General features: G+C 39.3%; 2 protein-coding genes across 5 annotated transcripts; one reads left to right on the plus strand and one right to left on the minus strand.

Annotated features, from left to right (window-relative positions):
• Positions 1-3,443: 3,443 nt before the first annotated feature.
• tardbpa (TAR DNA binding protein a) lies at positions 3,444-17,315 on the minus strand. Its single transcript, XM_039801003.1, has 5 exons — positions 17,311-17,315; positions 6,623-6,786; positions 6,336-6,476; positions 5,239-5,409; positions 3,444-5,150 (listed from the first exon to the last, which is right to left on the minus strand). Exons 2-5 carry the CDS (start codon positions 6,770-6,772, stop codon positions 4,674-4,676), a joined length of 939 nt encoding a protein of 312 aa, XP_039656937.1. The 5' UTR covers positions 6,773-6,786; positions 17,311-17,315; the 3' UTR covers positions 3,444-4,673.
• On the plus strand, positions 9,332-16,367 carry c5h1orf127 (chromosome 5 C1orf127 homolog). Of its 4 annotated transcripts, none has more exons than XM_039800998.1 (12): positions 9,332-9,401; positions 9,707-9,817; positions 9,922-10,004; positions 10,086-10,187; positions 10,275-10,399; positions 10,506-10,649; positions 10,739-10,777; positions 10,964-11,101; positions 11,203-11,287; positions 12,734-12,930; positions 13,097-13,214; positions 15,240-16,367. In XM_039800998.1, exons 2-12 carry the CDS (start codon positions 9,780-9,782, stop codon positions 15,734-15,736), a joined length of 1,566 nt encoding a protein of 521 aa, XP_039656932.1. In that variant the 5' UTR covers positions 9,332-9,401; positions 9,707-9,779; the 3' UTR covers positions 15,737-16,367. The 4 variants fall into 4 exon arrangements, with proteins under 4 accessions (XP_039656932.1, XP_039656933.1, XP_039656934.1 ...); XM_039800999.1 differs by having other exon boundaries at positions 15,576-16,367; XM_039801000.1 differs by having other exon boundaries at positions 15,579-16,367.
• Positions 17,316-25,942: the final 8,627 nt, after the last annotated feature.

Here is a 25,942-nt window from a genome sequence, read left to right on the forward strand (position 1 = left end):
GACATTCCAGTGCAATCGTCCTGGGCTGGAATACCTGTTCACAGGAGCCAGAAGTTGGTCAACTCCATGCAACACAGATGTGAAGCAGTTCTCAGAAATAATGGTTATGCAACTAAATATTAGTGCAGTGATTCAAAGTAAAGCAAACACCTTGAGACATTTTTCAGTTTATACAGTAAATGTTTGAGTTTGTAAAGAAAAATGCAAATACTGCTATTTTTTTGAACAGCCTAATATTCCTTTTTCTTCACTTTCTGTAAAGGTATAACACAAACTTGATCAATTTTGGTCATGTTTTGATTTGGAATTGAATGTGCAGTGTTCCCAATGCATATATTATGGAATTAAAAGCTATTCTAAGGATTTTGAGCATTATTCTTTTTTTTTTAAATCACACTGCTGTTATTTTGAACACAACTGTATCTGACATTTCTCTGATCTTAGCTTTTTATTCATTTGAAATAGTGGATAGTTTTACCGGTTCAGGCCTTTAACAGTTATTCTAGTAAAGAGGAGAAAATTAGTTTGGTTGAAATGCCAAAATGGTTAAAAGTCTTTGACACATTCAACCTGTGAAGAGAGGTTGTAAGCAGATACTGCTCCATGGGGTGCCCTGGAGGCCTAAGGGTTAACCTTTACGTCCCTGGTTCACATGCGGCTAGGGAACTTTGTTGCATGTAATTCAGCATCTTTCTGTCCCCTTATTTCCTGGCTGTCATCTCTCTACATTTGGCTTTCTAATAGACGCATAATAAGCCAGAAAGGAATAGAAGCATTTTAAGGGATTACTTGCCAAACAAGTTGGAAACCAATGTCTGCTTGATAGAAACAAAATATAACACTTTGTTGTCAGAAGTCAAAACAAACTAATACTTTTGGAAAATAAAATAGAATGATTAGGTTCGAGTAGAGCGTATTTTAAGAAACGGAGTCCTGTTAGCACTCTATACCAGCAGTGCTCTGTAGTCTAGTCTAAGTCTTGTCAGGGGATTCTCAGCTGTACTGTCAGCTGCTTCCACCCCCACAGCAGTGAGGGACATTGTACCTGACAGGAGTGTGTCACAGCTGCTATTACACCTGCTGTTAAACAGTTAACAAAGCCTCACCTCAGTGCACTTGTGCTGCGATAGCTTCTACCTTTTATTCAACCGTCCTGGGATGCCTCGTTTGACTTCTCATGTCAGAACTTTGATCCTGAAGGGGAACACAGCAGAACAAACACTATAAACAAGGTCATTCATACTACATGTACTACTATACATACACTTTAAAAAACAGAGACAGGCAGTGGGAGGCCCTCTACTACAGGATTGCTAGTGTTATTTGGATTCCTCCCATTGGTTTATGAAAACCAAACGTCTGTGTTCCTGTGTCTCTTCTCTAATGCTTAATCAAACCAAAGGACGGAACATTCTCTACTTTTAAAAAGGCTTTATATTATTAATGAGACCTGATGCCAAAACGCAGGTTGTAGTAGAGGCCATTAGAGCACAGGGAAGGCATTGCAGGTGGACGATGAGGCTGCTGATTCATCTGCAGACAAAGCAGGCAGCAAGGTGATACCAGACAGTCTTATGATGATGCATAATAAAGCAGGAGGAGGAAGACTGGACAACAGATGCTAATGGTTTTCATCAAGATCAAACATTCTCTATATCTTCTCCTGGACGTCTGACATGCATCAAACCAAATAACCAGATATTGAATATATATATATATATATATATATATAAATTTATATATATATATTATATATATATATATTATATATGAACTACATTTTAATGTAGCTGCTTAAAAGATTGTTGGTTGCATGACTTTAAAGCTCCTAAAAAAAACTGGTTTTAATATTTAGTTTTTTTCTATAACATTATATATCAATGACTTAACTACATATATATATGCACTGTGGTTTACAATGATTTTACAACAGCTAAAAAAGTTTTATGACAAACTATACTGTGACTTTAGATGACATTTTCTATTAAATACTATACTTTTAATTTTCTGACATATATCATGTTTTGTTTTTTTAGCATGTATTGCCTTTATTTATAGGACAGTTTAAGACAGGAAAGTGGGAGAGGGAGGGGAATGACAGCCAAGGTCTGAACCGAACCCGTGGCCGCTGCGACAAGGACTGAGCCTCTGTTCACAGGGCACACACTCAACCTGGCGCCCCATACTTTGACTTTTCTGACATACTATACTTAAGATTCTTTTATGACACCATGTACGATTTAAATTAAATATAAAAAAATAAAACACACAACCTCCTACTAGCAGTTCGATGAACTGCGGTCACATCTTATATCTGCCATTGATAACATCAAGCAGGAATGTATGTTAGGTTTGCATTATATATATTCTATGAACTTCTTCAGTCTTTGGCAGGGAATTCCAAAGGTATTTCTGTAAGAAGACATTTTTGTTTTTAACTTTAAATTGGTTTCTGGGGCTCCTAGTATCCATCGAGGTCCTTAGTAGTCAAATTGTGTGCAAACAAATCTCCACAAGCACCTTAAAAAACCCCTCCTACAACCCTTTACAAACCAAAAGCTATTAGGAAAATATTTCTATAAATAAGGCATCTTGGGAGTCTTGTGCCACAAGCTATTACAAATGGCACATCAGCACCATCAACAGGCACAACATTAAAACTACCTATTAAACAGCCAGCAACAATACTAGTAAGTGCAGGACACTTCTCAGCACATTTTATACCAAGGAAACGGTAAGAAAAATACTTATATCAATCTACATTGAGAGACGACAGGTGATTAAAAACTCAAAACCTTTATTTTACACTGCAATACTAAAATATTTCAATACAGAAAGTGTGAATTCCTGCTGGCATGTTCAATCAGTTGTTAAAGTCCCTTTGAAAATCTCTTAGCTCAAACATTCCAACCACTTTACAATCAGGATAAACAAAAACACATCCTGTCTTATTGAAATGCTATTTGATGATCACATTAAAAAGAAACCCACCAGTTAATACTTTAAGTTATCAGTGACAGATACGAGGAAAAAGAATAAAACCATTCGCTGACAGAAATGCATGTTTAACGTTAAAAGGCAGACTGTTTCACAAGTTTGTAAAAATAAGTATGGCCGCTGCCTAATTGTGACATTTGTAGGTATAAACAAATACCTCAGCCCAATTGAGTATGGTCTGCTCTACATTTGATTACGGGATGGTCCGAGGTTTCTTGCTAGTGAGGTGAAGAAGATCCTTTTCAGAATTAAGGCAGTCGTGCAGCAATTCCATTGTTGGTTTGTGCCGGCCCACCCAACAATGTCTTCAGCTTCTCCATAACTGACTGCAACCTGGATTCAGACGAAAACCTGGGTTGTCCATGTCCGAAGTCCCTATACATGTGAATTAAAGTGTTGGCAGTTCAATTAATGTTAAGTCAAAAATAAGTCAACTGTCAAGAGTGTATTATACCTAGTCAAATTCAGTTTTATTTCAGACTTCCCTTTGAGTCACAAAACATAGAAAATGCATTCGTAACCACTTCAAACACAAACTTTCAATGGGATCTTGTCAAACATTCACCACATCAACCTCAAACTTCAACACACTTTCAGTGTTTTTGCCCACACAGACTCCACCAGCACAAAGTCACATTTTCACACAGAGAGGGTGCTAACAAGGAGAAAAAAATTAAATCACACAACCAGACAAAGCATTCACATCAAATCAGACAGCAAGAGAAAGCTACGAAAAAGGTACAAATATTCATAGCACTTGACATTTCACTGTGTGTTTAAAGAATTAAAAGATAGAAACAATGAGAAAAAGCAGAGAATGTCCTTGTGATGGTCATTAGGGACACACTCGTACTTGCTTCTTCCTCTCACACTCGCACAAAGCCACAGGTTCTTCTCAACTCTCGCAGGCATGTCTCTTTAAAAAAAAAAAAAAAAAAAAAAAAAAAATCTGCACAAACAGTCCATCTCACACTTCTTTCATTTTGCTCTCCCGTTCGCTCACTCTCACTCGGTCCAACACCAATCCCACTCATTGATCTTGAAAAGCAACAAGAGCAGACAAGATTTCTATATCCATAAAAAAGGGGAGAGGAAAAAAAGACAACACCCACCGTCTAACACAGTATATGCAGAGTGAAGCTGTGTTCTTTGATGGCAAAGCATTTACACATGGGAAGAGGGGAATTGATACTGAGATCTGTCGAACATTGCTGCCAATGAGGCGCTTCCTCCCGGGAAATTGGGAAAGAGTTGGTGAACTGCAGAAGAGACTTTCATGAAGGCGTTTCCAAAAGACGTCAAACAAAAACAAACAAAAAGATGCAATCAACTGCTTACAGACATATAATCATATCAAGCCCATTTTACAAGGGGATGAGGGGGCTCTCGAGATACTCGTGCATGTTTATAAATATTTATCTTGCATGCTCATCTCTGTTTAATATTTTTTCAAAAACCAAAAAAATTGAGCGTAGCAGTTTTCACTAACTAAACTTTTCACCCATTCAATGCATGACTACATAATCAGTCACACGCAAGTATAAATTTTTCTCTTTAACAAAATAAAAAGGCAGTATATTTTTAATAATAGGAACATAAGATATAAGCAGTTCCCAGCTGTAGGTATACTTACCAGATTAGCCTAATAGCAACAGAAAAGCTGAACTCAAAACTATCTACACTCCCCAACTAGAAGGCTTAGACTCCATAGAGGTGCCAAAGCCGGAGGTGAAGCCACTGCTGGAGGCGGCGTTAGTGCCTGCAGCCCAACCGAGGCTAGCTGAACTGGGGCTGCTGTAACTGGTGGTGCTGGAGGAGCTATAGGTCGGGTCTCGGGTCGTAGTGGGAGTGCCTGCCGTTGTGGTCATACCCTGCTGGTTTGCCAGCATGCCCATCATTCCCCAACTGCTCTGCAGCGCTGCCTGGGCAGCAGCCACCATGGCCGGGTTAAGGCCGAGAGCCCCAAAGTTAACCCCCCCACTACCACTGCCTAGCCCACCACGATTACTGCCATAGCCCTGACTGAACCCACCAGCCCCAAACCGCCCTCGATCCATCATTTGCCTACTATTATTGTGTTTGGGCTCAGCATTGGAGATGTGCACGCTGATGCCCTTGATGATCAAGTCCTCTCCACACAGGGCTTGGGCAACCTGAGAAAGAGGTGAAGAGAAGATTATAACTACAGACATCATTATGCTATCAATTTAAAACCTAACTGCCATTTATTGAGAATCTCACCTGGTCATCAGCAAATGTGACAAATGCAAATGCCCGGAACGGTTTGGGGATGAAGACATCAGTGACTTCGCCATACTGCATGAAGTACTGCCTCAGTTCGTCGGTTGTCATGTCCTCTGTACAGCGGCCAACAAAGATTTTACGGCTCCGCATGGGCTCATCAGGAAACGCCTGAGAGGACAAAGAGGCACAGCAATTAAGCAATCTACATGATGAATGAATTAGTTTTCCAAACTTTTATGACATGCATTTAGATTGCAAAACTAGAGATGATGTTTTGATCCATTGCAATTTAGTTAAATGTATCATTCCAAAACTTTCAAGTCAAATTAGGCGATAGACAGCAAAAAGTGCTGAAACGATTTTTCTATCTGCAAAGTTTCATCGCCCATAATAGTTAATGGTTGTTTGCAGTTTGTCTTCCAGATTTTGTTAATGCAAAACTGTTCAGCATCCCTCCTTAAAAAAATAAAATAAATAAATAAAATAAATAAAAATAAAAAAAGCTAACTAGGGATGGAACGGGTCACACAATTCACGGTTTGGTTCTTCTCACAGTATTGAGGTAATGGCTTTCGGTTCAGTTTGGTAAATTTTTGGTATAGATGGGGGGACATTGCCATATTCAACATTTTCTTTTCGTTTATTTGGTAAAAAAAAGAAGGGAAAAAAAGTGGTTTGCCTTAACAAAATTCTGGCTAACATAAGGACACTGACACTGTCAAATCTTTTTAAAAGAATAGGTTTTCTAATTAATGCAAACAACATTGCACCTTGTTATTTTTATATAAAAATGGCCACATTAAATACTAAAATAAAACAAATTAAGTGCAACATAACACCGTTTTCAAAAACACTGCACTGTTCATTCTTTTTTCATGTTACTCTGCAAGAAAAATAAAGGATTCACTGTTTTGCTGAAATGTCAGCGGATCTTATAGCCCGACTCAGGTAATGTTACTTTAATCATATGGTAAAATCCAGCACCCTCTACGACTGACCTGGTCGGGTCTCAATCTACCTGGGAGGGGCGCCCAAGTAGAACCTATGTATGGGAAACACTGTATACTCTGCTCTTTAAATGGTGCCCAAAATACCTTTGAGTTGGGAAGTTTGCAGTCACACCATCGTCCATCAATCATGTGTCTCTGAGCAATCACTTTGGTTTGTGTCTCATACTCAGTGAACCGGACAAACCCAAATCCTTTCGAGTTGCCAGTCTTTACGTCTCTCTTGACCTGGAGTGAGCACAAAGGACATGCAAGCTCTATTACCATTTTTAACTAAACCAGAAACATGACAAAATAGTCTTATTACACTCTAAGCCTAACAAAGAAATGTTGAAAAAAAAAAAAATATTCAGAGCCAGACGAGATGTCGCTACCTGCACCATAATGACCTCCCCAAAGGTAGTGAAATAATCTTTCAAGTCTTGTTCTGTTGTTTTCCATGGCAGCCCGAGGACAATGAGATCTGACGTCTTCTGAAAGCCCCTTTTTACTTTTACAGCTGAGGCAGCGTCTATTTCTTCCATCTTCCTTTTGTTATCTGTAGAGAATAAATTAAGATATTACATCAGGAAAAATATCACATGTAAATATAAATATTCTTGGAATGAGGTGAAAGGTCAGGCCCTGACCCTCTGAGCTCTTTACGGCCTGGTAGTGATGGCAACACACGACGACCAAGATACAGTACATGACCTAAAGTATGTGAACAACTCCACAGTAGCTCATCTGGTATTAGAACATCTTACTCCAAACCCATGCACATTAATATGCTGCTGTAACAGCCCCAAAAGGGTTTTACACAACATTTTGGAATCTGACTGCAGGAATCCAATCTGCAGCCAGCTAGAGATGTGATGTTGGGGGATAAGGCCTTGCTCAATCCAGTTCATCCCAAAGATGTTTGAGGGGCTCAGGTCAGTCGCAGTCTGTGCAGGTCACACCAAACTCAAAAACATTTTCCTTACGTACCTTGCTTTGTGCATGGGAGGATTGTCATGTTAAAACAGGAAAGTATTGCCACAAAGACAGAAGCATGCTATTGTCAAAAAAATAATTGCATGATGGAGTCTTAGTCTGAGTCAGACCAAAACTAGCTAAAATGAACACAGAGGCACCGATTCAACTTTATTATTGTGTTTTGGAGGCAGCAGCTGTGGTGTTGAATTGTACTGCACTTTATTAAGATAGCTTTTTTATATTCTGACCATGCCATTTACAACAGTGAGGTTAGGCGTAATATTTTAAAGACTTCTCAGTGTTAGGCAAAGCAATTCATCAGCAACATAATGGCAAAATGGCAAGTTGAATCAACACCTCTCTACAAAACAGAAAAATAACATAACCTTCTTCAAGGTAGAAGGTATTACAGGGCTGATGTTTAACACTGCATGCCAGGTATGCCTAAGAAACTGGAGTGTTTGTAGACAGGGTTGACTAGGGCTGGGTGAACTTAGATAATTTTAGGAACCGACCGAATTGCCTCCACAGTATCAAAAAATGCCTTGTCATTCAATACCTAAGGAGTAAATCTCATCAGCGTCAGTGAGCCAATATGCATGTAGCATGCTTGTAATAAGATCTAATAATGCTCGTGATTGGCTGGCGAACGTTGCACGTCGTAGAGGCAGGAAACGCACTAAAAGAAGGTGGCTCGTGTGTTGTATTTTGAGAGGATTGACTACAGTGTGAAAAAAAAAAAAAGATTTGTATTGTACGAAATGTATGCATGTGTAATGTCTTTATGTTGAATGGGTGTTCTAAAATTCGTATCGAACAAGTATCGTTTGGGAACCGGTATCGAATTCACGGTATCGAAAGGTTTTTAACGATAACGTTACCCAGCCCTACATACTTCTGGTCCCCCCTCCCTCCCCCCCCCCTCTTTTTCTCCCCTTTAAAAAAAAAATCCCTTCCCCCCCCCCCCCCCCCCCCCCCCCCCCCCCCCCTCCTCCCCTTTTCTTTTTCTCCCCCCCCCCCCCCCCCTTTCAATTTTTTTTTTTCCCTTTTTTTTAAATGGCGTGAACGCTGGCCGGAAGATGATGGAAGAGTTTTAGCACGACGACGTTTGTAGCGTTGATCGTCGTGAAGTGGGACGAAAGTGAAGAGTGACGAATAAACAGGGTGTACATTAACGGTGAATGAACAACAGTCTCAATCTTCGGCTCACACCACGCGTAAACAAGTTAGCCAGCTAACGTTAGCTAACAAGCTAGCAAACTCAAGACGGCTTGGAAAATGAATGACCATCCAGTTTCGCGCTCGTTTTCCCGTAACAAACACACGAGCCCACCTTTTGTCTACGAGCGTGTGATCGAAGATTGTACGCAAATAACAACAACGACAATGTATCTTTTTTCTGTAAGATTTAAGTACGAAATCGTAAAACCGAAGAGAATATTTGCAACAGTACACGGCTAACCTCTGTAACCTCGAGCTAGCTAACAAAATGGCTGCGTACTTCTACGTACTTTGTCGAGATGACATCACCCAGTTGGGAGGGCTCACTGTTAGTTTTTTGTAGGGATGCCAAAAAGTAAAATTAAAAACATTTAGATAATAGTTTGACTTCAGGTCAACAGTCGTCGGTTAACTTTTTACAAACTTCACCAACATGTTAAGTAGTTAACTTTAGTAACTGTGTCGTGTTTCATAACTTGCAATGGGCAAAGTTTAAAGATCGTAATTTACCCTTTGAAGTCTAACCATAACGATTCGCATTAAGAACTCAAACAAAGGGTGCGCACTGAGAAAGAAGAATTTATTTAATAACATACCACAATGATAATTGAGAAAAGTTTTGGCTTTTTGGTTTACGCTACATTTTTAATAAGCTGTAATTGTGATATGATTATGATATGTCTAATAGGCCTGATCTTTGCCGAAAACTATCATAAATACATTTTCAAATGCAACACCCATCTGACCCATTGTTACAGCTTTTAAAAACGTATTCTGTGTAGCCAAACATTGTTCAAACCCACATAATCCCAAAGTTTCTAAAACAACAAAAACAAACATATTAAAGTGATAGCCTATACGAAATATAGAATATTTGAATTTGATGGAATGGTACAGCCATAAAAAAAACATTGGTGACAGTTGAAGTTTCGCTCATTGTAATCATCAATATTTCAAATGACGAAATGGAACAAGGTGAATAGATGTGAGACTGTGGCATACAGTTTTAGTTTAAAGCTACTTGAGATGAAATACTGTAAAAGGGCAAAACTGGATATTAAGGGCTTAATTCATAATAGATCATCATAGACATATGTTTATGATAGATCATCATCCCAAATTCTTTAGTGACAAAAAACCTTGACAAATAAGAGGGTCTACAATTGCCTTAAAACCTGTTTTTCACACATGCTGGAGACAGTGATCATTCTTTAGGACTTTTATGTCACTTACCTTTAAAATGCCAAAGCAAACACACCTGTGTTTTTTCCCCTCCCTAGTGACATCAGCCCACTTACCTACAAATAGGCGAGGGTGAGACTGCCCATTCAAGTTTTCATCAGTGGAAGTGACATGGATCACATAAGATTTGGCATCCTACTTAGAACTATGTGAGTAGCATAAGGCTGTACAAAATTTACTTGAACTATTCACTTCTATAACTTAACTATAACATCAAAATATATGCTCAATTCTACCTTCTTTTTTACTGCAGTGTTTTACAATGCTTTATCATGAGGACTGTGCTTTCCATTCAGAAAAGAGAATGGATTGATACCCCAACAGCAAGATTAACAGGTAAACATTTTTTCTGTGATGAAAAGAAATGGTTAATGATGCTTCTACATAGTTCCTAAGACATAAATTGCATTTATACAGAAGGAGATGTGGCATGTTTTTCTGAATACATGGAGATGTGGATACACAGTGCAAGGATTGAAGGGTTGGGACTCTGGCTGTCTGGGGCCTTACAGACCCAAGGTAATCCTTTCTGGCACAATAAAGGACAAATTATTCACATAAATATGAGATAAAATGCCTCTGACTTACCTTTTTTATTCCCACAAGTCAACCTTGCTTCTCTGGATCACCTAAATCTCCAGCTGTCTGACTGTGGATTCGCATTGCACAAAGAGGCTGACAAGAACTTTATTTTTAGAGTCAGTTACACTGGATGTTTTGTCCAGCAACAGGTATGTCACTCTTTTAAGAAATATCTAATGCACGTACAAAACTCTGACATTTGACCCTTGCAGATAGGCCTGGTGGTAATTCTCTGGCTGCATGTTCATCTTTCAGCATGGCTACCATATCCTGACACTGCATCTGGTGAAGAGGATAAATCGATTCAGAGGCAGACCTCATAGTTTCATAATGAAGTGTCCCCTGTTTTCTGTACTGCCCAGCAGAGAGCAAATCCAATGTGACCCGGAGTATATTCAGGTAATTGAGTTTTTTTGTAACTTTTCTTTTTTTTGTTTTTTGTTAGTATTTTGCTTTGTTATTCTGATAAGATTTGTATGTGTCTGTAGGTGACCAGACAAGTTCCCTATGACATCTGGGACAATGAGGTAGACATTGAAATCAATCCTATGATGAAATCACCTCTTTAAAATATGATTGCATTATTAATTGCATTATTGAATTATTGATGAACACATATTTTTGCAAATATGTTTGAATGAGAGAAAGAAAACAGGCAGAGGGGATCTGTTTGACTGTCAGACTGTTTTTTTGTGTTTGGTTATGCATTACAGCTGCAGTGGTCACTTTCTCTGAGCGATCACCTCATTGTAGCTCTGGAGGATGCCAGCCTGATTCAGATGAATATTGACATTAATGGACCAGACATTACAGTTCAAGGCAGGAGAAGGGAGGTCTTGAGCCCTGTCAAAGTAGAGTATTCACACAGCATTCTGCCACCTAGTGACCAATGGCAACATTACAACTAAAATTTACTTCATTATTGTATTTTGGATGTCTTTGGTCAACACAGGTAATGGAAAATGAAGCGGAATTCTTGGCCTTGAAGCTGGTCAGTGGTCAGTATGCCTACAGTATGGAAGCTACGTGTCCAAAAGGTGGGTAGCAAGCAGAGAATTAATACTGGAAGTTATTTATATACTTTCTGTCCAACCCGTTCTCACTCCCAACTTGTAAAATACTGACGCTTGGCCAGTGGCGTTCATTTTCAGATACCGACGCAAAAATCACCCTTTAGCGTCTATATGGAACACACCGGGCATAGCAACACCTCGACCGCGGTGATTGGTTGGGGTGGTGGATGGGTCAGGACTTTCACCCAAGAGACTGGGATTCATGTCCCGTTCTTGTCCCGCGTTTTACTGAAACGTACATTTTGTAACCTCACCCATGGTCTTTTCCTAAACCTAACTGTCTCATTCTTGTGCCACATGTCAGTTAAATGTACATTCCGACCCAGAGCGTCAAAAAGTGACGCCAAGAGTCCTGACCAAGCGCTTCTAAATATGACGCCAAAGAACTAGACGCTAAAAGGAGACTTTTTGCATCAGTAACAAAAGCCAAAGGCACCTGACCAAACGTTGCTTTTTGACGCTCTAGGAGTGAGAATGTGTTTGTCTGTACCTGTATCCACCCTCTGTCTGAAACATTCTGTTTTAAAAAATATGGCTCACCTTTGCAAATGTAGCTTTCAAACTGTGGGTGGAGATACTCAGAAGGGGGGCGGTAGCCTATATTCTAATGAGCCTGAATATGACATAGGAGCCAAATCTGAAGGGCTTGTTAAATCCTATATTAAAGCCCACAAAAAACTGACTGGGTTGTCTCATTTCACAGTTTGTGGGTTGGTAGGCACTCCAGATACCCGAATATATATGCGTAAGCAAGTTTTTCATTATATGCACCCTTTAAAATTTCCAAAGTAAAAGTACTCTCTGAAGAAACAGAACAGAACAGAAACAGAAAAATGACCCCTGTGAGTGATATATTATTACATGGTTAGATACTGATATAGTCATTTCTACGTAACATTTCTCATATAAACTTTATATAAAGTTAGGTTCAGGGGTTCCCAACCTTGGGGTCAGGCCCATTCCAAAGGGACAAAAGATACATTTGAGGGGGTCTTAGATGGACAATGAGGATTGGAAAGAAGAAGAAAAAACAAATTTGTATTCACTTTTTGGACTTTTGAAATGTTACATACTTTTACCTCTTTAATCTCTTAAAAATATATATAAAAGAAACCATCTGAGAAGTTTATAGGTTCCAACTACAAACTGATGTTTTGTAAGGGGACACAAGCCAGAAAGGCTGCTTGTGCTTATCATATTTGTTTAATCTAAACTCTTAATCTGAAAAGTAGCTAGTAACTACATCCGTCAAATAAATGCAGTGGAGTAAAAAGTTCAATATTTCCATCTGAATGAAATATAGTGAAGTAGAAGGATGAAGTAGTATAAATTGGAAGTACAGTGTAGTACAGTACTTGAGTATTTCCACCATGGATCCCAGTAACATTTTATCCCTGATGTAAATTTCAGTGACCACGTCCACACCAGAGGAGACTGTGCTGCACATTTTTAAACGGCGTATGGGTTTGACCAAGCGGGGCAGCGCTGACTACGAAGCACTGACAGTCAGTAATGTGTCGGTGAACCAGACAGATAATTTCACTGTGCATGAGACGAGTGAATTTGTGACACTGACCATGCCTACAACCCAAATACTCCAGACCAAGGTTTGTGCTGAAACAACAGTTAGCGCTCTCATGTTTCCAAACCAGAGTTAATTATCATGGTGGTAAATTTTGTGTTTCTGACATTTCTTAAAATGTAGGTAATGTGTGCCTTTTCCCATAAAGGATTAATTACAGTGTAAAACATCTAAACAGGATTGTTTTACAGACCTGCACAGACAGCAAACAACTCCTGCAGCCGTTCTGTAGGGTGGATGTTGTGCTCACCTTCAGAGAGACAAATCACAAAATGCACTGGACCATGGAGAACACACTGCCATGCACAGGTGAGTGTGCTGCTGATGAACACAGTAAAACTAAAGTGGTGATTAATTATTGGATGATATTTTGACCACTAGCCATTGAAAGGCTTTTACTGTAGTCCCATCAGGCACTTACTTTTGTTTGTTGCTCAGTCAATCAATCATTTAACTTTATGTTGCACCTTTCATACAATTTAAAGTGACATAGAAGTTAAAGCAACAGTGATTAATGGAAAACAAAATAAGACCAAATAACCTCTTACCAAATATGATTAAAAAAAACCAACCTAACAGCAAAACAACAGAGAGAAATGAAACTTTAAAATAAAATGATAATTTAAACAGATATTTATATAAAGTATGACTATGAGTGCTATAAAGATAACTGAGCACTAAAACCTAAAATAGAGGAGATGAGATCTTAATGATATTAATCTATTTTCAGCTGTCGGTCTGGCGTGTTTTCTATGTTTGCATATAAACAACTGACCTGATCAATTTGTATCTACTTCAGCTTTACTGGTAGTTTTGTTATAAACCTCATAACAACACTTATAAAACATATGGACCTTTATTTGATAACCTGCCATCTGATTACGGACTACACCATTATTCAGAAAATCTTCATGCAATTACAATTCCTACAGTATAAAAAATGTTAACATCCCCTCCAGACATGTTTAAAAGGAACAGTGTGTAGGATTTATTGGCATCTAGCGATGAGGTTGCAGATTGCAACCAACTGAATACCCCTCCCCTCACCCCTCCCTTTACAAGCTTGTAGTAGAACCTACGTTAGGTAACGTAAAAACAGGAAAGGCCCTCTCTAGAGCCAGTGTTCGGTGTAGAAACATGGCGGTACAGCATGGCAGGCTCCTTGTGCTCCCTATGTAGATATAAAGGGCTCATTCTAAGCTAACGAAAACACCATGATTCTTAGTTTCAGGTGATTATACACTAATGAAAACATAATTATGCATATTATATTCCATTTCTGCCAAAACATGGTACACTCTACAAATATAAATTAAGTAATAATTTGTGTCTGATATGGTTTTGCCACATAAAAGTTTAGCTACCCTGTTATAGTGTTGGGCAAGCTAGTTTCAAAATGTATGTTATGTTATTATGTTCAAAATATAAAAATAATAAAAAATTGATCTAAAAAAAAAAGTAAGAATTACATTTCCCCTAAATAACTGCAGAAGTATGACTAGCATTATAAAATGGAAGAGGGTAATGTTAATCAAAGCACAGAAGCTCAACTTTAGTGCAGTTCATTACAAATCCAGCTGTGGGTGATATTGTATAGATAAATGAAGGCTCTCCTCCGGAGTGCACATCTGGCCCTTCATGCATTCACATGCAGTGGTTACCCACATTAATAACAACTGGTAGGAACTATGTCTCTCTCAGTTAACTTAGGGAATCATATTAGTAATGTTTTATATTACTTTGTTACTGCTAAAAGTAATATATTACTGTAACGCTCTTAAAATTACATCTACCCCTACCCTATAAATATGCAAATATTGTTAATTTAAAGGTTTAACTGCTGGACACAAGATGTCTCCTACTTCACTAAAAAGTCTACTCTCAGTGATAATAATTGACTTTCAAACTAGTTGTGATGTCACAAAGTCCTGCTCGTACGTCCACGTGTTAAAATCTAATTTAAGGTGAACACAGAGAAGCTTCCCCCCTTCAGCAGATGAATGTGAAAACAGCCTTCTGGTATCAAGCTCTAAACGTACATCATTCTGCGGTGAAGCTCAAACATCCAAGAGAGGTAACAATTAAAACACTTTTTTGAGTGGAGGGGGCCTTTAACCAGCTGGTCAAGTTGGAAAAATAATAATAATACAGGAATGTATTAGTTTATGGAGTTACTGCAGGGAATTGGAAATAGATTATATAACTTGTTATAAAATTGTGCAAATAATCCTAACCCAATAATGCAAAAAAGCTATTAATAAATCATTATTAGAAAGGATCATAAATATTGCTTATGGACTAATATCACACTTACTAAAATGATGCAATCAACAGCCAGGCCTGCTGAGTCACACATCACATCCTCTCCTGGTCCAAACACCACAACCTCGTCCACACTCAACTTTAAATACGACAGTTTAACTACAGAACAGCCGCTGCTGGACCGCCTAAATGAGAGAGCTCCATTTGAAGAGATGACTACAGAGCTTTCCACAACTAATTCACCTCACACACAGACGGAGGCCCGCAGCTTTAATTTCCACACTGATGAGATGTCAGAGAGTCAGAGTGGAAATTTGTCTTCTGGGTTTGACGGAGACACCATTACTTCCAATAATGCCACTGAAATAAGCTTTTTTGATTTTATAAATGTGACCATACATACTTCAGCAGAGCCAGATTTCCTTGAGTCATCAGCCACAGCTGAACCATCAGAAACATCTGTCCTCACAATGGTTCCACCTGAAGAAGAATACCAACAATTCAACACAACCAGTGGGAATAAAGAGCAGCAAAAGCAGAGAAGACTGAAGTGGATCTGGGAGGACTAGAAACCTAACAGAAACAGCATGATCCAGTGCACCGATTCTGGTAGCAGGTGTCAGACTTAGCAAACTTCAACATAATTCATATAGTGAATGATGTCAAATTCAAAAACCATGTTTAGCATCCCAAAAAATGTATATGACATTTTAAAATGAAATGTCCTTCTTTCTAAGTCATGCTAGACTTCAAAGACAGTTCCAATTAGTGACAACACTTGATTCACTTCTTTTGTTTTAATTCTCATTGGTGCCACGTACTCCACGTCTGTTTGCAGTCTTGAAAGGTGATGCTGTGGTCAGTCAGCGCTGTGAAGGTTGATTATACAAGCAGAAATACAGGCAGACCTCTGCCAGTCGTTGCCTGAGGGAGGACATTATCCAGACGCAGACAAGGCAGGCGTTAAATAAACATGTCTCTATCCGAGCAGCACAACAGGCTGACGTAGAGAAGACCCTGCAGCTGGTACAGCTGATGCTGCCTTCCAGAGAAGCTTTGTGTTAGAGAAGCTCATAAAAAATACTTGTTTTTTAATGCCACAGACTGTCAATGAATCTCTTTCAGAAGTTTTATGTTTCTTAGGGTGAAATAGACACTTTACAAATGTGCTTTTTTCTTCTGTTAAAAATAAATCAATCATTATCTGACTCTAAACATTTAGCTGTGGTGTTACTCTATGTACCTTTGCTGCAGTATACAGAACCAACAGGAGAGGGCACTGTAGCATGTGTTTTCAGAAAAATCTCTCGATGGGCCGGCAGCCTGCCTGCAGATGCTTTTTATTTTTTGTATTTATCAGTTTTACATATACACTTTTTCATGTTATAGTTGTCTTATGTCTGCAGACAGTTAAGCTGGATATATATGAGTCATGACTTACCACCGTTTAATTAAATAACAAAAAGGTCATCTTTGCCAGTTTAGGTAATTAGTTGTTAAATATTACTACCTTACATGTATTCCACAAAAAATCACAGAAATTAGCCAGATTATTTTGACTGAAAGACAAAAGATGTTTTACTTTTGTTCCCACCCTTTTTTTCATCTTTGTTATTGTGACCTCCTGGTATGCACCAAAGCGTCTGTAAATGATAACAGTGCAGTGTTACGCAGTTACATGCATCATATACAATGGTCTGTGGGGCAGAAAATCTAAACTTCCTTGTGCCTTTGGTCCCCATCTGCTCAGTGAACTTATGAGCAGGAAATGGAATGAGTGGTGCAAAAAGCAAGCCAACATCCCCGGTTCTTTCATGTGGCTTCTCTCGGTCATTACCCTATTTGTACCGACTGTTAACTGTCTTTACAAAGTTAAAAATCCCTTTCATGTTTCACTGTTTCTTTTTAGTTTTAATTTCAGTCAGAGCATATGGTTTGCACATCTGGGAGATGCTAAGCATGGTGGCACCCAACCTCCACACACACTGCTTCTGTGAAGTGATCCATATATGGTCTTCATTGTTATTGCTCATAATCACTCATCATCATTATAAACAAGCCCTGTCTTGATTGGCCGTTTTGAGTTTGCTGTATAAAGATACTCAATAATGTGAGCTTTCAGAATTTCAAATGAACACAAGACCTTTGGGGAAAGTGAAAACTTTTGCTGGTTTCATTGAGAGATCTGCAACATCATGGAAGCAACTTTCTTCACTCTACCGGTGGCAAAATGAATTTGACACCTGTGGTTATCCCAGTCTTCTTACATGAACAGTTGTGCATGGGTCACATACTTTTTTGAAACAAGGAACACTGTGGAAACATTTACAGTAAGTTATTGTGTGGCTTACGGGTTTCTTCTGATTAGATTTTTCTTATCTGCAGAAACCACCTATAAAGCTGCAAAAATGAAATATTTCTAATTAAATGTTCAGACCTCCCAAAGTGGTCAACAAGCTGTGCAGCTTGTGCTATGTGACCACAAACAAACAATCAGATCAGAACATTTGATAAGTGCATCTCATCCCAGCTCATTTGAGAATAACCACATTTGATCCTACATAATAGAAAGAGAGTGTCATTAACTGACTGGTAATTTAATGACACCAAAATGAAGTTAAAATTACTATTGTGGACAACTTTGGGTCATTAAATGCCACTTCAGCATCCTCTGCTCTCCAGCTACCAGCTCTCAGCGCCACGTTTTGGCGAGGCAGATGAGATTTCATGCCTGGAGAGACGCCGGGTGGATGAGGGGGAGGAAGTCTATGTGTGGCTTTGAGTGGTTTGCTGGGCCTCTTCATCTCGCTCGGTGGGTAATTACAGAATCGTGGGTCAACCACGCATGTAACCACGGTTACGTTGCACAGTAGCAGATGTGCTCATGACATTATCCAGCACCAGAGCAAAAGGTAAATAAAAACAGATGCAGCTGGTTGCTACGGACCTTCGCCAAACTTGCATATACCCCTAATTGTTCCCATGTGGGCCTGCTGAGCTGAAGTAGTAAAAGGGGCGGGTATGCCCTGTTTAAGATATGCCCGTGTTTCTCAACGGGAGAAATTTTTATGAATGGGACAACGAGCCTTTTGATGGTGGTTGTGGTGGTGTGTGTTTATATGTGTGTTTATGTGTGTGCCTGGAATTCAATGTAGGGGCAATATCAGTAGAAGTGTGTTTTTCCCATTCTCTCATCATTTTCTTTTCAGAACAGAACATGGCCCCTGTACTCCAGGCCTTCAACAAGCATTCCCACATGCTTAAAGGCCTACTAGTCTTGATGCTTTCTTTGTCAAACCATGCCTGGATGTGTGTGCGTGACACTGCACAATGTCAGGGAGGTCCCTTGTTGGACCTGAGCCAGGCCCGCTGCAGGCCAGATGAAATATTGAGGAAGAGGCTCGATTTCAGTGATATCCTGTCTTTGCTCGGCATCTGATTAGTGTACGCAGCCTGCACAGGGGCTGACATCTGGTGTGGTTTGTGATTGTGTGTGTGCAGGTTTACAGGTGTATTTCTAGCAGAGTGTGTGCGGTAATGACACAAAGGTTCCAGTAAGAGGATGCCTCAGGTTGGACTTGCTGATTTAGGGGTCTATTTTTATAAGTCATATTTGATCTTTCCCGCATCTTTTGTGTGGCTTCAGTTTGAGCTGTATGTGATTTATCCTCTTCTCACACACACACACACACACACACACACACACACACACACACACACACACACACACACACACACACACACACACACACACACACACACACACACACACACTTACATGTCTTCCACTATGAAGCTTGCTGCCAACAGTGCATGCCTCCTCTCTCTCTCATTAACCACAACTGTCAGATCCTCCAGATGAGGAGCAATTAAACCAGATAATAACCACTCGCCATCAATTCCTGTTTGTTGATGTTGTTGTTGTTGTGGATGTCGACGAGCTGGGGGCTCCTCTCCTGCCACCTTAGTGCTAACTAGTACTTGAGTAACACAGGCGAGCAGCAAGGGGAAAGTCTTTTATAACACTGAAAAGACCTCTACCTGCTGCATGTATGGCAACGCCAGGCTGATAATAAAAAAGGCACAGTGAATGTTAACAATTAGATCCTAATCAGACACAGCTCACAGAGGCTGCTCTTTTATCCCCAGGCTTCACAGAAAAGGCAAACAAAGCTCTGCAAACTGTCAAGATAAAACACTACTTGGGATTGGTCGTGTCTTAGGGCTTCTTAAAGGCCAGTAATCTTACCGTGCACTGCTTCCTGAGACGACGTGCTGTAAAGACACCTGTGTTTGCTCTTGTATTGGAGTGATAAGGCCGCTCCTCATCACGCCTTGCTTCTGACGATGCTCGTCTCCTCTGACGATGAGATGATGGGGCTGTGTTTGGGGGACAGAGAGGGTAGCCATTGAGTTTTTTTTACACTGTAGATCAGGGATCTTCGACAAGGGGTCCGGGACCCCTAGGGGGTCCTCAGAATCACTGCAGGGGGGCCTCCAAATTATTGTTAATTTTTTTTTTTTTTTTGTTAAGTTTTTTCAAAAATTAAAAAGTCTTAACATGAATCCAACATATTATCAGCAAATATAAATCCCCACTGATGATAGGCTTACTGGCCTATAGGTAAGGCACTCACTAAGGTAGCCATCCACAGATACAGTTAATCCTAAAAATTCACTGTGCCACATGTATGTTTAACATTAAAACATGATTTATTAAAACATGCCAACAATTTTTAGGCTATTTTAATAGCTTAGTATTCTATGCAAAAAAGGTACATGTTATTGTAGGCCCAGTTTAATATGCAACTTCATTTTATACAATGTAGTAGGAGGTCCCTGCTCCGTCTATCTTTCAGTTAAAGTGGAAGACCCCTGCTGTAGATGATCGGGTGATGACGAAAAAAGGGCAATATTTTCCAAATGAAGGTTCACCCTGAAGTTTTTCTGTTAATATGAGGAACACCCTGAATTACAGAGTTCCTTGTTGTTAAAAGAGTACTCAACTAATTTAGCATTGCACAAAAAAGGATCTAAATCAATGCAGCAGAACCAGCGATATTGTCTTTTTTATTCCATGCATTCTTCTTCTTTATCAAAACCTGGCGCCTACATTACCCAGAGTGCAACTTGACTACCAGCACTTTGGTCAGAGATTCAAGTGATGCAAGTAGCGCCTCAAGCACAGATGAGGAACTTGCTTACAGAGGTCTGGTAAGCTCACTTCTTTCTAACTCCACACACAGATTTTTTTCATTTTCAAACTTGTAGTCTTCACCTCCAACTGTCGCTGACTCAAGTGACATCACTTGAGGACATCAGATTTATTAGATTTCACTCAGCTACCTCTGGAGCCAAAGAAGGCTCTATACCACTTGTTTCCCCACATATGCAGTAGTACCTTCCAACACCTGTAAACAGACTGTGTTTTGTGTAAATTCTCCATTAATGTTTAGCCTACTTGTATGATAGGAAAAGTTGATGACCTGGATTTGTTCTAATGAGATGAACTCAAGCTGACCTCAAGAGTAACGTGCATGTTCACTCTTGATTGTTCAGCTTGTGAAAAAAGTGCCTGGGATGGTTTTCCACTTAAATTTGAAGGCCGGACAAAGCATTCTTAGGAATTTAAAAACAATACCCTTTCTTTCAAAGGCTATAAAAACATGTATACAGCTGTACAAGGAGTTTCCTGATTCAAAGGCAAAATATGGTGTCAGATATTCCTATTACCAATCAGGATGGCGTGGCCTGGAAAGTAATGTGCAAGATGAAACTGTGGCCTCTTAAAAAAAAGCAGAAAAAACTGATCCGATTTCCCTTTCTCCGTGGAAAAATAGACGTCGCCTCTTGTTTTGAAACCATATTTCCCTCAAAAACACTCTGAAAACTAAACATAATTGACAGTGTTGGATTTATTGTCTTCTGCTCTTTTGTCTTCGCCTGCCACTGTTTGTGCCTTTGCCATGGAAACGGCAAGGTTATTTATCTTTACAGCCCTTTTACAATAACGTCCCTTTCCTGACCAAACAACAGAGGAAATATCAGGTCAAGCCTCTTCCCCCTTCTAATGATCAGGTCAATTCAGCCTCAGATTTTCAGACGGCTCATGCACATTCACACGAGGGCCCACACACAGCGGCGCTATTGATGAGAAACGTACAGTTTGTGATTAAGATTTCCGTCTTGTTAGTGTGTGAATGTTTTTTTTAGACCTGTTGTTTTAAAATGGTAAAGGAAAAGGGAGGCAATGGTTTTCTATTTATGCTCTGCATGTTGGTACGTTTAAAAAGTGGCTTCAGGCAGAAACACTAGATGGAGACAGAGGAATCTGACTCCCAGGTTGTATTTCAGACATTACAGGTCTGAGAATACAGTTCACAATGTTTAAAACATTGGACAAGCACACAGTTATAGAAAGCATTGAACATAGTGTCTCTTTGCAAATCCTCTTGAATTCTTTTGGACACACACATAACATTCATATCACAGGTTATTCAGAAGCTTCTTTTGGTTGGAAGAGAAGTTGGAAAACTTAATGAATTTTACTTGCTTGGAGAGCTGTATTCTTCCTCTTCACATGACAAATTTAATAATATACTTTTCCCAGATAAAATGTGCTCTGTGCAGTCATCTGCGAACATCTTGCAAATCCTTGTGACTTGTGTATACTCCAGTATACTCTAGCTGTCGGGTGCTGTCCCCTGTTTAGCATGGGAGAGACGAGCAATTACTCCTTTTAAGGAGCTGTTCTCATGAAAGTTGCCTAGAGTATATGCAGACTACTTTCCTCAATCCACATAAACAGCACAGATAATAAAGGAAACTGACAATTTAGATGAGGAGGAATAGGCATAAAAGCATGAGGTGTGTATAAATTGCATGTCACAATTAAATTACTTAATGGGTGGAAGTCCCACGATAGATCACATGAAATTTACATCAAGAGTCACTGTAATAAAGACTTTGTAAAACTTACATTGAAATTCAATTAGAGTGTTGAATGCATAACCAAAGCCGTGAAAAATGAACTCATTGGGGGTCCCTTTTCATTACTGCCCTGAGGCAAAAGAGACCATTAATTTAATACATTCCATGTTTTTTCACATGAGCATTTTTAAGTTAGTGCACATTTCCATCCTAATGTATCTAATACAAAGAGAGAGCCTGCCAAAGACTGCATTATACAAGCACCCCACCCCCACCCCCCACCCCCTCTCCAGTTGTTACCTTGAGTAGTCATACCACTTTCAATCAGTCAAGCTTGAAAAACGACCTGGTCCTAAAAAAACAAAACAACAAAAGAAGAAATTATGATATTGTTTTATTGATTCATAGTGCGGTGAATATTCCTGTACTGCAGGTGCCACCCCTGGCACAGAGGTACATACAACAGTGCTGACTTTGACTGTTAACAGTTAAACTGCAAGTCTTAATTAAGATATTACTGTTTTATCTCAGAACAGTGGGTCTGCACCCTTCAGTCAACCACAAAGTCAAAACAAAACAGGGACCCCTTCAGATGTCCCACCCTTAAGAGGAGTGCTAATTAAAAGACTATTTCATTAACTGTTCCGGCTTGGTAAATATAAGTTTACAAGGGGTCAATAGACTTTACAACGCATAATGATTTGGAATATAATTACTGTGTAAAGGGAGCCATGAAAATACCTTCAAAGTAAAGAAAAGTTGTTTGTCAGTCCAACGATGACCCACCATGCCAGTCTTGGTTAACAGAGTTCAGAGGGCAGGTCACGTTAGCTGCTATCAACTTGATGCACCAACAGTTCATCAACAATCCTTTGCTCCTTCATACGGCACACATAGCTGCAATAAGCCACAGGCTCTAATGCTCTCAGTCTTGTTGTAGACAGGTGAGGTAATTACAAGTTCATGTTATCTACACCATTGTTCTTCTACTAAAAGAATTAGCTGAGAATAATCAAACCCCTTTTAAATGTAATTTAATTCTCATTCCTCACATTGCAGGAGTGAAAAGAGTTTTTTTGTGGTATCTCGAGTATGTTCATTGGCTTTGTACTCTCCGGGTTCTGCAGGACTCGTAATTGATGCTGAAAACTTGATGTAATAAAACTTATATACAATCAAGACAGCGTCAGTGGATTTCCTCCTCCACACATCTTCACATCATCGCTACACAAGATACAACACTTTCCAGCTATTTTTTAATTGCTTATTTTCATGCTGAGGGAGAAAAACCACACGGCGATTTTCACGTGTAGAAATAGTTTGAATTGTACATGCTATTGTCTCATGACTCTTTTAATTTTTTACTCCTATTGTTGTTCCACTTCTTTACACACTGGCTGCTAATGAAATCAGACCATAGAACAACGCCTCATATAGTCAACAATTCCTTTAATGAGTGGATGCAAACAGCAGTGCTGCATGTGAAATTTTTTTTTGTTTTTAGGATAAAGATTAGAGTGACACTGCAGCCAGTCTGGGCGAGTCCATGTGAAGCAGGGGAAAAAAACATGTATTATTCATTGAAAAACTGTGAATGTTAGTGCTTCTTTTCCTTGTTTCAGCACGCATTTTTCCATTTGTCTTGTGATGCTAAATTTTTTACGTTTTCCCCACATCGCATTGATGTTACATATAATTAGTGACTTTGCAGCAAAATCACTTCTGACACCACTGTGTTCGCAAATTAGAATACTTCAGATAGGGGAAATTCAGCTGGGAGAATGGGGCTGAGAGAAGTATGAGAGGAGTCTAAATATTGTATGCACTGCCCCGGAAAAGTGACAAAATCATTTGAATTAACAGAAAAGATGAGAAAGCTAATTGAAAACTCTTGGTTTATTTATATACGTTTAGAAAGCTCATCATGTTTTCAAGAGCAGGATGTGCCCTCCACAAACACAGCACCGTATACTACGCAAAAAAGAAGCAGGAAACGCTGAAGTGCATATTTGATTTATTTATTTTCACCCAGACGGATACTCAGAGCTTTATACAGATTTTGCCATTTGGAGGTTGAAATAATGGATGGGGCGCTCATTCATTTTTAATTCCTCCATGTTGTGTGAAGGGTAAACATGCTGTTTGAGATGTCTTTTCTCTGCTGAACTGTGTTTTCTCATTATAAGACTGTGTATAGGGAGCGAAAACTAGTCACGAAAGTGCTTAAAGTGTATTGCAACAAGTCATTGAGTGTGCTTTTCCAATAATGCATATTCCCAAAACCACTAATTTCTGAAGAGGTAAAAAAAACAGCTTCAATGGGTTCTCCTTGTCACATCATGCTGTGAATATGTGTACAAATTCAATGATGGTTGTGATATTCCTTTAATTAATTCGTAGTGTTCAGTGATCTAAGGACAGGGATCTTTGTTGACAGACCATCCACTCATGGGAAGTTATTCTGCGAGTAATACAGTGCAACAGCTCTTAGTTTGGACCCAGACACAAGCCCACAGATCCGCTGATAATTTGGAATCATTTTTAATAAGTCGTAATTACACAGAGGGTCTGATTGTGCTCTGCAGCCCTTGAAAATGAAATATGTTACATTGGGGCCTGATGGTAAAGGATATTGCTTGCCGTTCATACATAATTGAGCGATCTTGAATGTCAAACCAGTGGGAGAAAATGCAACAGAAGCAACAGTACACCTCACCACAAAACTACACAGCTTCCTCTCCACTCTGAGCCAGCCAGCAGAGAGGAACATGTGTTATGTGGTGTACCAAAGTGCCCGAAGGAGGTGTACATTGACAGGTTTTGTATTCAGGAGTGATTTCCCAAACTGCTGCTCTTTAAGTAACTACTGCTTTGTCCCTCCATGGATCTTAAACAGGAGACAACCTTCTTTTCTGGGACCAAATCATGTGTTTTACCTTTAGCGGACTATTACATTAGCTGAAAAAGAGCATTTTTTGCATTTAAATTAAAAGGGAAGCTTAAATGATGAGAGAAGTAAATGTCTGTCGCCTTTTTCTTCTGGTCTCTTTCTCTCTGATGGAGGGTGGAGGTCTGGCAGGAGGAAGAGAGTTGTCTGTAAGCAGATAACCTGACTTTGTTAGTAAATGAAATACACAAGAGCTCAGGGATAGAAGCTTTTTATTTCCTCCTCCTCTTTATAGATAAATGACTTGCTGTCTTCTGAGCAAAGAGCCATCTTTATATTTTTGACGTTTTCGTGTTTAATGTGTTGTATATTTCATACGGCCCGTCTTTATGCTCTACCTTTTTGCATATTCTTTTAAAGCTCAAATGCAGTTATTGATGCCCTGCCTCTAGTACATAATGCATTATTTGTTAGTAAGTACCATTTTTGCATATTGACGGTAAGAGGAAAATGCATGTATGGAAATTCTAATATAAATTGACTTATATGTATAGGCTTAGACTCTGCTCACTAAGCTCTTCTACAAATAATATATAGGTCTTCGTGCTGCTAATCCTGAGGAGCAGTCTTAAAGACTGCCTGCTCAAAGGAGTGAAAAAAAAACTGGGCCTTTAGCTTTTAAAGACTTTTATCTTATATTACAGGAATGACAGACTGTGCCTCTTTCTAAGGCTTTTATGCTTTGTTTCAAGAGGGGGAAGAGAGATGCATGAAGAGACGAAGGGTGATATTGATAAGGATGGAAGGTGCAGAGGAGTGTACTCCAGTGTAATGCAGCTTTATGATGCCCTTTTTCATTTAGCATGAATGGTTTTTATGATTCCATTTCTTGGGTGAACAGGGATGAAAGAGGACTGAGGGGTTGAAAGAGACAGAGGACACATCGGAGCCATTGAAA

Source organism: Perca fluviatilis, chromosome 5 (assembly GCF_010015445.1).
Source record: "Perca fluviatilis chromosome 5, GENO_Pfluv_1.0, whole genome shotgun sequence".
NCBI lineage: Eukaryota > Metazoa > Chordata > Actinopteri > Perciformes > Percidae > Perca > Perca fluviatilis.